This window comes from Oculina patagonica, chromosome 6 (genome assembly GCF_052425735.1).
Source record: "Oculina patagonica isolate OP01 chromosome 6, crgOcupat, whole genome shotgun sequence".
NCBI lineage: Eukaryota > Metazoa > Cnidaria > Anthozoa > Scleractinia > Oculinidae > Oculina > Oculina patagonica.
The window spans coordinates 34,554,195-34,569,396 of record NC_135763.1 but is presented as its reverse complement, the minus strand read 5'-3'; the positions used below and the strand labels follow the sequence as shown (position 1 = coordinate 34,569,396).

The window sequence follows — 15,202 nt, the reverse complement described above, 5'->3', positions numbered from 1 at the left end:
AACCGGAATTCTACGGTATTTATCAATATAATTGGCTCAATTTGTCATAAAACGATTCAGTTCCACTTTTTACGCGACCCTGATTTCTGTTTTTCTTTTCAACTCCCTTTGCATAAATGGCGCCTGCATTTGAATAACTATACATATACATCCTAAGTTTCCCACGTTCACGTAAAAAATCCTTTGTTAAAAATCATCCACACGAGGCTAAGGATGTACATAGTATTGTTATTCAAATTTGGGCGCCAGTTATGCAAAGGGTCTATCAAATTTGAACCGCGAATCCGAAAAGCGGCGAAAGAAAAAAAAGAAAAGTTTTCTTGGGACCAAGTTGTCTAATAATTTGCGCGAGTCTAATGGGCGTAAGCTAGACGAAGTATAGCCTGCGTGGCAGGCGTAAAAAGGGGAGGGAAAGGGAGAAACCCACTTGGCCCTCCGTTTTTTCCCTCTCTCTCCCTTCCCAACTCCCCCTCCCTCCCCTTTTGACGCCTGCTACGCAGGCTAGACAAAGTAAGACAAGTAATCGTCTTTTACACTAATATAAATGGTCATCGTGAAGTTTGCAGCGGTAACTGCTCCTACTGCTAGACGTCATTAGGCAATAATGAGGTCGTCCTTTTGTAGGTGTACGATATATGATCAACCATCAAGTGTAACATCGCTTCAAATCAATCGACGTAGGGTTAATAAAAAGTCACATTAGTGAGTAACTAACGTTTTTAGACACCGAAAGTGCTTTCAGTCGGAAGTCAGTTCTGCCTGTTATAGCTCAAAAATAATGAAAATTAAGCTTAATTTGACTATGCTAGCTTTTGATGGAAGAGATCGACGGTTGACGATAAAATGTTTCCATTTTTGATGGTTGGCGGTAATTTTTTGAACCCTTTGACATTTGACGGTTGAAGTGTGTGTAAATTTAATACTGTCCCACATCAAACATTGGCTAAGCCAACTGAGTGGAGCAGTTCATATGAAATGTAAGTGTGGTTTAATGGTTGGGATCTGAGAAAGAACGACCAGAAGAGGCACGTCTTAGATAAAGCCTTAAGGCCACAATGAACAACTCTGAATATAAACGTTGTGGCTACCAAAGCGGTGAGTTTATTTCTATTGCAAGACTCAGTTAAAGTTTGGATTATTTAAACCGTTTTAATTCACAATGCATTTCAAAGTATTAAAGGCCTTGAAATCAAGGCATCACAATGGCCAAATTCTGATCAGGGTTGTCAGTAATTATATATGGAATTGATTTTCAGCGCTTGCTAATTGTTGTCCATTTAAGAAAACCGACAAGCACTTCAAATTGCCAAAAAAGCAAAAGTAAACAAACTGAAAGTATTCTCTAAAATATGCAGAGCCCTAATAATAATAGCCTGCGTGGCCGGCGTCTGAAGGGGAGGGAGAAGAGAAGTTCGAGCGCGAAGCGCGATCATTTGGGTTCGCGGGGGTGGGGGTCGGGAAAAGGGGGGGCCCTTTCCAATCCCAAACGATTGAGCTTCGCGCTCGAACTTTCCTTCTCCCTCCTCTTCGGACGTCGGCCACGCAGGCTATACAGGTATTATTTTACCTGCAGGCTATAATAATAATAACCGCCGATACAAAAGCTTTTGTTCACAGCAGGACCTTCAGGAATAATTTTGTGTCCACGCGGTGTCACTAGTCAAGCAAATGTTCATGTCGCGGTGAAACAAACAAAGTTAAGTTAAATTTGGACGCTTGAGTAGGTTGAGTTTCGACGTCTAACGCTTTAAGTGCTTTCTGCAACATCAAAAGTAGCAGGAACAAAAGAAAGTTTCGAATTAATGGCAACACACTTCATTATGGATGCAGCGGCAAATGAAAGTGAAAATGCTAATTTTACATCGCACACGTCACGGACTGTCTGGTTTAAAGAAAAGAAAAGAGTTTCTGACAACTTTTATACAATAATATTGTCTATTTACTTGGCTGGAGGTCAAGACTCCGTACGAATTATTCGCAGTCGCTATTCGTACGGGACGTGCGCCAACATTTTGCTGTTTAAGCGTACGGCCGATTCTTCTGAGCATGTATTGTATAGTTATAGTCTGCTATAATCTGCTATAATTTAGATTTTCATAAAACAACGCCGAATACGCCACATTATAAAGAGCAGTTTGGTGTATTAAAAGCTTACGGATGACGCACGAATAACTAGAGAGGTTAAGCATGACGTTTATTTTTCCCGCGAACGGCAAAAATTCAACTTTTGCCGTATGCCGTTTGGCCATGGCGTTCGTACGCGGAAATGAGTAGTCTTTTATTTGTTGTGAATGTGGAATTTTTTCCCTTTTTTTATGAGGGATTAATTTTAGAATTCGATAAAAGGGTAGCAAAATGAAAGGCAAGCTCGCGTTTGTCGTATAACGTCAAGCTTAATCTCTCTGCTATTGCGAGCAATTCGTACGGGAGTCTGTAAACTCTCCCTAAATTTCGATGTAAATACTTATTTCATTGAAGTCAGTATATTTTATATCATTGTTTAGAGTTACAAGAATTTTTGTCGAAAATATTCTCCTACATTTTAATTTTGTTAAAGTTCGTCTTTGAACGAAAGGTTGTGTGCCCGTTCCGTGAGTTCAAGTCGGAAAATTTTAAGTGTCGCGAAATGAGTCGTTCTCGTAGTACGTAGAGACTAGGCAAATTATTTTCAATCAAATCAACCGCGCTCAATAGAATCGCTTACTGCGTCTCAACAGACATATAATATTTTGGATCGGCAAAAAAAAGTTATAACATAGAAATTCTACCAAAATTGTGGACTCCCGTGCGAAAAGCAAACTGAAGTCCGCGTACGGGTGCCGTGCTAATAGCCACTGCGTATTTTTAACGATTCCTTAGCTAAAATCAATCTCAAGTATACGAAATGAGTCTTAGCATGTAAATCACGGTTGGTATTATAAGATTTGGAAAGCTTAGGAGTTACAGATACCTGTATGCACTAGATTTGATCAGAGATCTTCGATTCTACACTCCGGCGAATGAAATTATGCACGAGGGATTCAAATATACGAGGGATTCAAGAGAACCATTCTTAGATGAAGATGAAGCTCAGCAAGTTAGCGCTCCTTATCAACTTCATTTTAAAATAGAATTGTTAAACACTTACATCTTACAGTCTTTTTAGAGCAGCGAACTTCACCAGACTTATCAGACAGTAAAGAGTTGTGCTTTCATCGTTGGCGGCAGAATCGAAAGCGCTGACTTCAGCTTATTTTAATTTAATAGCTGGCGTCCAAGCTCCCCACCAAATATGGAAACATGCCGCGAGACATTGTCGTCCCCATAGCCCTTTCGTTTCTCTTAGCCGGCTGGGCCTTGGCACGAGGAAACGAAGGGCCCTGGGGACACAGGATTTCCAGTCCTAGATTCTAGGACTTCCGGTTTTCATGTATGCAGTCATGACATTTCAAGGAAAAGAATGTATGAGAGAGTCGTTACGTTTTCGACTTCCGTTAAGGAATTCTTTGTTCCAAACAGCCAATAAAAAAATTCGAATTAATTCAAAAATCCTATGTCCCCAGAGCCCTTCGTTTTCTCGTGCTAAGCCGGCCGCAAAGAGAAACGGCTATGGGGACGAGAATGGCCGCGAGAAAAAAAGGCGCCGCGCGAAATGTCAGAAATGTGACTCGTTTCCAGTCGAAGACCGACACAAAATGAACCGTCTCTGGCTTATTTATTAGCACCCAGGACTCTCCCAGCATAAAAAAATAAAATCCAAAAAACACAAGGCTCAGGCAAGATATCTGTTGGCGCTGTTTTATTATATAATATCTCTAAGGTTTACAAAAGAGTTAAAAACCAAGGCATTAAGAAAAAAACTTAAGATATATACTCTTAATTTTCTGCTCTTATTAGCCCTGTCATTCCCAAGAATTTTTTTTCTTACAGACAGGTGATAAGAATAAAGAAATTTATCACTAGGAAGATTTGTCTTGATGTACTACCAAATACTCAGAACTAACATTAAAGAAGTTACATACATTATTCAGGAGAATTGATATTTCAACCAGAAACTGTAAGGATTAAGTTTCTTAGGGATGGACCATTATATTTTCAAGGGAGGAGGTGGTGTGGTTGGGGTAAGACAATTACCAAAAAACATGCACATGATCAAAACAAAGAAAACTCTTGCAAAGCAAAATACTAAAAAGAAAATATATGAAAAGAGCCAGAAAACTCTTGTACAACTTGAGACTGCACGAAAAAAAGAGAAACATTCTTGCTCCGAAAAATTCCCCTCCCTCCCCCACCTTTTAACAATATATTGGCTCATCTCTTAACATGTCATTGGTGTGTTCATACCCTGAGGGTGTGGCTAGAGATACATGTTAGACGTCCTCTTATTGAGTGTCATTCGAATCAGTCTTGTTACTGCTGTTCATCGTCCTCATTGTCAGAGACTGCAATTATTTCGACATTTTCAACATGACAGACTTCTGTGTAGCGAAACGGTGCTCCATTCTTGCATGAAATTGTAACTTTTCCATGACCAACGATGACGATCTGTTGTGAGAGTTCAACACTTCTTTCACATCGGTACTCGCCTTCCTTTATTAGAACAACTTGATTCACTCCCTCGAGCTTCTTGATCTTTGGAAGAACACTGCGTAGCTCATCGGAACTCTCAACAACGTGGACTTGCAGACCTCCGTAGCGTTCAGCAACTACAGGGACGTCCCAACCTGAGCTCAAGTGTTTAAAAACTGCTGCAGCAGTCATAGCTTGCTGTTTTCTGTCCAGCTCAGCCAAGCTTGCTGCCTTGGTGTAGTAACCAAGCAGCCAGGTTGGGTCAGCTTTGATGGCAGCTTCTGCATCATTCACTGCAAGCTCTAACAACTTCTCGTGCTCAACCGGAGTGTCTTTATTTTGCTCGGCGGATTTTAAGTAGCTTGACGCTCTGCTTGTGAGAATCTTAGGATCGTTTGGACATGAAAGTAGTGCCTGGCTGTACAGCGACAGCGCCTCGTCCACTTGGCCATCACTAAGGGACCTTTTAGCTCTTTCTTTCAGGGTTACCAATGTAGGGTACATTGAAATGTTCTCTGCCGTATAGACGGTTTCATCAAGCTGCAGTGGCTCACCTTTTGGGCAGTAAAGTTGAACTTCGCCAAGACCAACCATCACTGCATTCTTTGGAATTTCAAAGGGACTCGGTAGCTCGTATCTTCCCGCTTTCACCACAATTACTAGGTTCTGAGTTTCTTTTCTTTCTGCTGTTTGAAAAAGTTCTTGCACTGTTGTTACGACGTGGGCATCAAAGCTTCCAAAACGATCCACAACTGCAGGGATTTTGGCGCACTGCGACGAAAACAGATGTTTAGCAACAGCAGCTGCAGCTAGTGACGGACCTCGTTTGCCAAGATGAGCAAGACAGACAGCCTTCCAATAATAACCCTTCACCCAGGTGCGATCTGCAGTTATTGCATTCTGAGAGGCTTGTAAAGCCTGTTCAAGAAATGTTTGCTTGTCTTCCACTGAGCTTTGTTCTGAAAGTTTCACACAGGTTGCCGCTTTGTTACTTAGTAACTTGGCATCGTTTGGCGACAGGCTTAAAGCTTGATCGTAGAGCTCCAGTGCGCCTAAAAAGTTTCCCATCCTGAACAAAACGTTGGCACAGTCTTTGCACTTCCTGGTACGAATTAAATTTTCATCAAATGGAAAGATTTGGTGAACGGGTGTGTTACGGTCTGGCTTAAGCTGTTGACATTTAACAACTCGTTTTTGGAGACGTGAGACCTCCTTCTCGTTTCCTAGAATCTCGTGTACACGTTTTAGACACTCGTACGCCTTTACCATGTCTGGGTGAATTTCACCAAAAATACTCTTTGAAATACACACTTGTATCTCTGCAATCGTTCTGTAGAAGTTTAATTTGCTTGTTGAAAAGCTGCGTTTTCCTGTAGCATTCCTAATGTAAGCTTCAAAGAAGCATTCCAGGATACTATAAAGAACTCCAAATACTATTATCATGGTATTGTCTCCATCACATTCCACATTTACCTGAGGCTGACGTAAGGAGGTCGCTATTCTGTATATATCGGGCCAGTTACATTGCAGGATATCCACCAGTATATTCTCCGAGGCGTGAGAATCGAAATGGCATTTTACCCTCATGGCAGTCACCGCCCAAGTTATGTAAGCAAAAGAAGTAGGTGGTAGTTTCCTGCAATTTTCCCACAATTCGTCAGCATACGGCTTAGCTTCCTGTACCTTGTCCATTTTACAAAGTAAATCAATAATTTCTTTAAGAAGGTCTAGAATGTGACAAGGGCAATTTACCCTGGCAATCTTAAGAGTATTCTGATAACGTCTCAAAACAGACTGAGGATTGCAAGGCAATAAGACAGATTCTGCTCTAGCAATCTCTTTTTGCAGTTTTACAAAGCTATTCACACTTATTGGCAGTTGTTCAAGCTCTAGTAAAGCTTTGTAATTTTCCTCCCATTGCTTTTCCAAACCATAAAAGGAAGCACTATGATGGAGGACGTCAAATTTGATATCAACACTCACTTTAACACCAGACTTCTCTAACTCAATCAGCTTCTTCACAGCGCTGTCAGAGAGTTTCTTCGCTTCTTCGAATTTGTCAGTTTTAAAAGTTATGCCAAACAGTTTAAACGCACTTACTTGAACCATTGTCGAAAGGAGTTTATCTGGCACATCGGCATCGCTATACACCACAGGTAAGACTCTTAAACTGAACGCCGCCAGCTCAGTATAGACCTTGAAAAGGAAAATATCGTCCTTGAAGAATTTGAAAACAAAGTCGCACAGTTCCAGGATTTCAGTGTTGTAAAGAGCACAGAGACAATCTTCTGTTAATGATTTCGACTCCTTCTCCATATGCGTTTTTAACGTGCGAAAGCTTAGCAGGAGACCAATAAAAACAGTGTCTCGTTCGATATTTGCTTTAAATGCAAAATGAAGAACCCGAGTGGCTGCCACCAGTATTTTTACTCTCTGCGCTGTAGCTAGGCTTTCTCTGACGACTTCTTGAACAAGTTTATGGACAGCAAATACTCTACGTTTTTGGTCGACTGAGAAAAGCGAATGACTGGACAGCACCTTGAGGATGGCATCTACATTAATCTCATTATGCGCACTCTTTCTTAACTTCTCTTGATCTAATTCAGGAAAGCCAGGATTGATGACAGCAATAGGAATATTATCAGATTCTAAAAAGGCTGCAATACACATCATGGTGGCGGCAGCGGGCGATTTTTGTGATACGAATTCGAAATTCATCTCCCAGGTTGAGTGCACTGACAGACGGTGTTGAGCCTCTACACTTAGTGCTGAAGCTGGTTGTTGCTCTAAGAGACGGAGCTTAACAGCTCGGTATTCTTCCAGGTAAGCTTTGAAGCTGCAAGGCATAGGAAGAGCAGATATGTAAGCTGCTGCTTGCTCGAGAGCTAATGGCAAAGATCCCAGTTCTTTTGCTAGCAGAATTGCATCTGGGTCAAGGGATTCTCCTTTTAAACCGGTTCTTTGCATTAAGAATAACGCGCCTTCCTCTTCACTGAAACATTGCAGCTTTAAACAATCATCACTTGAAAGCTTCAGGAACGTTTTCGTGTCTTTAACACTTCTCCTTGTTGTGAGCAGTATGTGTCCATGCTTGAATGCGTCCCCATTTCTTTGCCAAGGCCCTTTACATATCTTCTTTAGCCCTGTGGGACACGTTTGATCTTCCAATTCATCTGCGTTGTCCACTACAAGAACCCATGGACGTTTCTTTTTGGATAACAAGGCGAAAAATCTATTTAGGGTGTCATCGACTTTCTCACTTGTCGAGGCGGGAATATTCAGAAGGGCAAGGTTCTCAACAACTGATTTACTGATATTTTCATCGCTTTCTCCATTAATCCAAAACACGCCACCTGGGAAGCGAGTCATACATCTCCAAGAGAATTCTACAGCCAGAGAAGTTTTACCACATCCTCCAAGGCCACAAATAGCTTTAGTACAACAGGACTTTCCTGGACAATTCTCAGAACTCTGATCCGAGGCTAGATTTTGTTCTAGCCTTTGCAGAGCTGCCTCACGGCCAGTAAACGCTGCTAACCTACTTGGTGCGGTGGAGAGCACGTCGCTATCTTCGACACTTTCTCCCTGCGAGACGTTTACTTGAAATGTTTCCTTTCTTCCCTTGATTTCCATCATGTCCTTTTGTAAATTTGATACTTTTATTTCCATGTTGGCCAATTTAGACTGTGTTGCAGCAAGTTCCAGATCAATGCTCCACACACAATTTCGTACATCTTCAAGATCGTTGCTAACCAGATCAAATTTTCCTTGAAGATCGTCTCGTTCACTAACCAGCTTATTGAATTCGTCAGTAATACGTAAAACTGTGGATATCTTCTCTGAAAGGTTAGCTTCGACTTCCCTTATCTTCGTTTCCAGCTGTTGGCCTTGCTTGGCAATCTCTTTTCTGTTTAAATCACTTTGTTCTTCCATCTTCTGGACAGCCTTCTCTGTCTCCGCATCTAGTCTTAGAAGTCTATCTTGAACATCAGAAAGATCATCTCGGCACTTCGTCAAGTCTGCTACCAGTGACTGACGGAGCAAATGAAGAGCTTCAACTTCGGATTCCTTGACGTTTACCAGGCCATTATTTGTTAAGTCTTGCAAGTCTTTGGATGATTTCTGGGCTGCGTTGTCAGCGTTGAAGACTGGGTCATTCAGCAGATTATTCAGATGACCAAATATGGTATTGACATCTGCATCTTGAAGTTCTTGCTTTGGAGCATGCGCCCAGTGATTCCTGCACTCGTCTCGAGCTGAACTCAAAACTGTCCGCCTTACTGCAGGGTTGATAAAAGGACACCATTCTAATAAGTTTAACAGGCCACCAATGTCTGTGGAGCCAGCGTCAACGACAAGTGTTCTACGTCTTCCAAGAGTTGGCATAAAGACTTTAGCTATTTCCCATGCCCCAGCTGGAGAACCCCATTGTGTCCTATCACTGTTGTCCCAGCAAATCACTGGCCGCCTGGACTTGTGGTAACGTTTCAGTTCTGTCTCCCACGTGACACATGTGGCACACTTTGGAGAGCCAAGTGCGCAAGTACACGGGGCAAGTGACTGGAGAGGCGGTTTGGAAATTATGTACTGGTACCAAGTCTCCATTTTCTGTTGGATAAGTTGTGTAATTCCATTTTTGGCTATGTTCAAGGCACATCCAACCATCACCCAGTTTTTGTGTTCCTTTTTGTCAAGTTCTGTCACCCAACTTGCCGTCGCCATTCTCTTTCTTTGCCAAGGCTGAAAACTAAAGTATGAAATGTGAAAATGATAAACAGGACAACTGAAAACTCGAAATCAACCAAAACAAATTCCTTTTGTATGTTTCTCTTGTAGGTGATTCAGTACAAACAAAAACTGGTACCGGTTCTTTCCTCTCCGACCTTTCCACTGAATGGGGATGTTGATAGAGCAATTTTCAATTAGGTATCGAAAGTAATTCGAAATTGTTCTGATTTACATCGATGCGCTCTGTGATTGGTTTTTAGACGTAACCAATCAAATGGAAAACCAAAATGACTGCTATTGTCTTTTATTGCCTGGTCAAGTTTCTTAGAACGATGATATAGAAGCACTTTAAAATAACGAAATAATATGCTATTCTGAGAAGTTTTAGTGCGTTTGGTTATCAAGATGGAAATTTGTGACTCAGATGAATTTAATTTTAAACGAATTTAAAAGTGAAAGCCTCCTGGTGAAATTTTCTATTAGATAGAACTCCGTATGATGATTCATTTTGACTTTGAATTTTTTCATGTCACTTTGAATTTATTGTAATTCTCTTGACAAATGTTTCTTCTACGTAACAAAAAATAATGGCAGGCGTTGTTTTACTCGTGATGACAGATCCATTCTAGAATTACCGGAGGAAAATTCCCATTGTAATCATTGCGAGAATAGATCAACTAGGGATTCTCTGTGAAAAGACTTATGTGAGTGTGATTTTTAATCGTTGGATCTGTCATAAAGGTCATAATGATCGGGGGCATTCGAGACCTCTTTAAACTGCCGAAGATAGATTTCAGACAGGGGATGGGGATACCATTTTGACCTAAAGCTTTTTTATCAGAATATATCCAAAATAAATTGGTGGTAATCAGTAACAAGATTTAAATTTTTCGAGCAATCTACTGGAAAGCTTTTAAAATAAGTGTCCTTCTTTTGCTTTTTTATAGGTCAGATAAAGGGCCAATCAGTACTGCCTTGTGCGCTTCGGCTGTGTCAACAGAGAGCAAAGAGAGGCTACAGAGTATGTCCGTGCTATTTCTAGATCCCCACCATCTTTAATCATGTTCCTTGGATTTGGTCCCATTTTCCGGCCATTTACTGCAAAAATAACCCTGTTATCTCTAACCCCCCCCCCCCCCCCCGCTATCTTAAATAGTTTGCAGTTTCCCCTGACCTAATTTTATAACCTATAAATTTATTTCATACTCTTCGCAGCCGTTTGGGCATATCACGCAGAAGAGAAGCAGTGCATTTCGTCGCAAACAACTTCTGCGCCAGGGGGGGGGGGGGGGGTACTCCCATATGTGGCCTATATAGGTATGTGCCGCCCGATAGGGTATGGTTTTTGAAGTTCTCAGTCCTTAAATAGGGTATCATTTTTGCTCCTTTTGACAATGTGTTCCCGGTGTGATCCTTAGATAGGGTACCTAAATTTTATTAGCTAAAATAAACGCCCAGCTAAACGAAAAAAAGGTATCTTAAAACTGAATTTTCTGTTCAGGTATTAGTAAAGCGATTTTATAAAGATTTGTGTCTTGCCGTACGCGGTTAGCCGTTATTTCGGTCGTCACGGAATGCTTCTCCTCCCCTTGAATAGGGTGTCATTTTTCGGTTTTGGGCCTTAAATAGGGTATCAATTTTCGCTTTCTTTATCCTTAAATAGGGTCAGGGTTTAAGAACCTTGGCGGCACACCCCTATTCGAAATTTATGGGAGTACCCCCCCCCCCCCGGGCGTCTGCGAAGGAGACTATGTGTTTACCTTTTCGTTCACAAGTCCAGATGGCCAAGACACAAGAATTTAGAAAGAATTAGTTATTGCTATACTGCACTGTATCAATATTTTTGAAACAAAAAACAAACAAAACAAAACAAAAAAAAGCCAACCCCGTTAGTTTGAAACCCCGATACGTCGAACAATTTTTAGGCGGTGACGCCTATATGTTGTCGCCCGTGGACGGGCAATGTTACGATTACTCCAACCGAGTAGCACTGGGAACTATGCACTTTGATTGTTTACTCAGTTTCGGTACGCCATCTTTGATTGTCATGAGTATGAATCAACTCAGAGCGTACATCATGCAAAACGCGTTTGATTTCTACAGTGGAACGGAGGTATGGGGTCAGGAGAGAATGATGTACTGGATAATTGTCAGCTCGCTTACAGAACTTTTTAACCGTTGTACGTGTATTCATCAAAATCGGCATACGCGATAAGAATTTGACGAGTGAAGGCCGGTTAGTGTCATAACTTTTGAGACCGTTCCAGTATAAAAAGGCCGGCCAACCGATGGCAGTATCTTGATTAGATCGCAAAGGTGAGCTATCTGATCTTTGTTTGTTTTGGCGTGCATTGTTATCGATAATAATGTAAGTTTAGGTTAATGTTATTTCCCCTTTCCTTCGCGACTCGCCATCTTCCTTTTTCTGTTTTAGATAATATTTATCTCAAGCCATTAAAAATAAAACAGCGACGGTATCCGGTATTCCTATTTGTACGAGAAGCCAGAATTTTAAAAGAATTTCTACCCAATTGCTGATTTAGCTGATCTAAAATGTTTTGTTTGATAAGTTGCATAAATTCATGTAAGTGATTCCTGTTAGCGGTGTTGACTTGATGTCATTTCAATACGAAAAAATGGCACAGAATCTTCAGTATCGACTTTGTGTGGAAATCAATCCTGGGCTTTCTGTTGCCAAATAATGAAGTTCATAATAATTAAATGTGCTTATTTTATAATATTATACTGTACGTATATAATGTATTGCAAGTTCGTTTTGTAGTTAAAGCAAATCAAAAATTAAAATAAATAAAAAAATGCAATTTCTGGGATCAACATTGTAAAGCGTCATCGCCTGTGCATGCATGTATGCGTGCCGGTTATTCTAGAGGTGGTTGGCGTTGCACCATCGCCTGCGAACGTCGATGGTACAAACAGGCGGAAATCTTTGTCATCTATGTCTAGCTGTCTGTGTTCGCTGGCTATAAATATATGACTGAACAAAGCATCCTTTACAGAATGACGTTTGTTTGTGTCTGAAGTGAACTATAGGCCACGAGCCGGCAATGAGATATACAAAATCTTCCAATTAACTTCGTAATAATTGCCGATGAATACACCATTTTGAAACGTGAAGTATAAAATTTCAGTAGTCTTTGTACACAATTATACCCGCAAACGTCTTTAACACACGACTTTTTCCACTCAACAGACATCCGATCCCATATTTTTGGGATACAGTTACAACAATATGGCAGTTGCGCAACATCAAAGTCACGAATAAAATAAGTCACGCATTCATTCGCCACAGCACTATAAAAGCTTACTGACACGCCTGGTTCTAAAAACAGAATAAATAACAATCGGTATTCCGTATATAAGCTAATCGCGGAAGAACCAATCGCTTAGAATCAGTATAATGTTATTCAAGAGTTTCAGCCTGTACATGTGGATAACTTACTGCCTGCTGACGTACAAACATGACATTTTAACACACAGAAGAAAAATTTTTATCATTAATTTCAAAAACGTTTTAAAGAATGAATCTCAGCTTAAACAGCGAATTGGCATAACGATTGTAAAAGAAATTATTTCGTACCGAGAGAAAACATTATTTTCTCCTGATCATACAAAGAGATGAGTGTAAAAATGAACACCATTCGATCACATTCTGATCGAATACAGTATGTGGTCCTTGGTCCGCGAATAAAAGTGATAAACTTGAATATCTTACCTGAATCGAAACGTTATCGGCTGAAATTTTCCCTGAAGATAGCTTTTATGATTCTCGAGTTAATTCCAGAGTGGCAACTTTCCTTATGAAGTATTTTTCTTGTAATTCGAAAAAAGGTGATTGTGTTCGCGGGCCCTTGGTCCGCGGTTGTGGTCCTTTATCCGCGAGTCACGTAAACAAAGTGAAAATTACTGTAAATCGCAATAATTTTCAAAAAAGTTGCAATGTTTTAGCAATATTTAAGTTATTCTTTTCTATTTTCGACATTTTTAAGCTTCAGTCTTGCTGGAAGTCGTTGTTAGGTGCGAGTATAAAACAACCAGTATATTCTTCAGATTTCTTTCAGACCGAAGTCTCCAACGAAACCCGCGTCTTAATTTCCTCTCTTAATAACTCTCCAATTTAATTTTGAAACATTTGAAGCGAGAATAAATGCCGTAGCACCAATGTGTGCACCCAGTACTTAATATTTTTCTGAATAATCGTTGTTTTAGAACATATTTTTAATTCACAGTCAAAGGTCACGGACCAAGGACCCATATGCGAAAATTGTTTATAACTTTTGTTAGTCGCTAAACCGAAAATTTGTAACTCTGCAGCAAATTTCTTCGCAGATTCTGAAATCTATTGATCTATTAACCTGTTCTCCAAAAAAACAAGTTATCCCGTTGCGTTTTATCTATGCACTAGCTTAGTAAACGCGACCATGTAATTCACGGACCCGCGAAAAGTTGAAATTTCAAGAAAGGCAAATTTACCTGTCTGTTGACAAGCGTGAATTTCGCATCGTAACTGACAGTAAAAAAGCTGAAAATTTAACATACCAAAGAAGAATAGTCAAAGAATCATTGGAAACATTCATTTTTTACCGAAGTTTAGATATCGAGGAAATATTAAATCATATTCGAAAAAGTCGCGGACCAAGGACCTCACGGACCAAGGACCACATACTGTGCATTGTGATGAATTGCATTCATCATGAAGGGAGTTATAAATGTACGATTGCTTACAGAATCCTGATCAAGAAAATCTATGCACTTACTTTAAGACGGAAATGTTCTATGACCAAGTAATTTCGTCTCACATTGCTGGCAGAGTAGCAAAGTGTTCCGAGCAGCGAGAACGTCCCGACATTTTCACTTTCACTCTCGTCGCATGCAGCGGAAATGAAAACGCTGACATCGGCGTATTTTGATATGCTAGTGTCCAGTCTTCAGAGTCTTCTATGCAGCTGAACCTTTCGTGACTCGCGTGACTTTCGCCAGGCTTTCGTGACAAACGCACTGGTAAAAATCATACCTTATTGTTACTTATTTTCTCGGGACTTACCTTGTTATAGAAAATTAACGCGTCATGAAATTAACGCGAATTTCAAACATTCGCGTTAATTTAAGTCGCGTTAATTTTTGTTAACGTTAATTTCCGCACCGTTAATTAAGTGGAGCGTTAATTTCAATGACCTTAATTTCAATTATTTTGGCCCCAATTTCTCGCTACAGTCCAGACTTTCTTAACTCCAAGGAAAAAGCATTATTTTATCAGGGTGGAAATCTGCCGCTATCCCTGATACTGCAGAGAACGCTCGAAGTGGGAAAAGTACCACGAACACGTACATTGTACGCCTACAAGTGTTGTTAACGGCGCGTTAATTTCCTTCATTTTGAAATGTTACCCCCTCTTCGCGTTAATTTTCTTTATTGGGAAGTAACTTTTCCTTCAATTCGCGTTAATTTAAGTCGCGTTAATTTCAAATACCTTAATTAATACAAGCGTTAATTTCCTATAATAAGGTACTTTAAATTAACGACCCGCGAAAAAAGGTTCTCGCGAAAAATCAAATCGCGAAATTTAATACCCTTCTATATTATCCGTTGTGATTAATCAACGTTGCCATCAGTTTACTACATAATTATCTTGGTACAGTCGTCAAACTAGCCATACTTTGTTACGAAGGAACATGTCAAACTGTTTTAAGTTAAGCCTCGTTTTGTTATAAAAGTTTTGTTCAGTGTCATTGGAAACTATATGCTGAGGAAAGTTAAAATCAGTTGTGCCAATTTTGAGACTTTCCGTTTGTTAATGCAGACCAGTATTTTGACAATTTTCGCGAAATGTTCTTCCTTTAAACGTACTTTTTTGGCCAAATCGCGAAATTTAAGTCCAGCGAAATATGCCTGTTCCATTTTCGCGAAA

At 40.2% G+C, this 15,202-nt stretch overlaps 2 protein-coding genes across 2 annotated transcripts in view; both read right to left on the bottom strand.

The window, feature by feature from the left end:
- Positions 1-14,139, bottom strand: part of LOC144657003 (uncharacterized) — a 55,850-nt gene extending 41,711 nt beyond the window's left edge. The window contains exon 1 of the mRNA XM_078517274.1: positions 14,052-14,139. The gene's annotated coding sequence lies outside the window, so the exon portion shown is untranslated. The remainder of the gene's footprint in view (positions 1-14,051) is intronic.
- On the bottom strand, positions 3,870-14,158 carry LOC144657004 (uncharacterized). Its single transcript, XM_078517276.1, has 2 exons — positions 14,094-14,158; positions 3,870-9,295 (listed from the first exon to the last, which is right to left on the bottom strand). Exons 1-2 carry the CDS (start codon positions 14,141-14,143, stop codon positions 4,390-4,392), a joined length of 4,956 nt encoding a protein of 1,651 aa, XP_078373402.1. The 5' UTR covers positions 14,144-14,158; the 3' UTR covers positions 3,870-4,389.
- Positions 14,159-15,202: the final 1,044 nt, after the last annotated feature.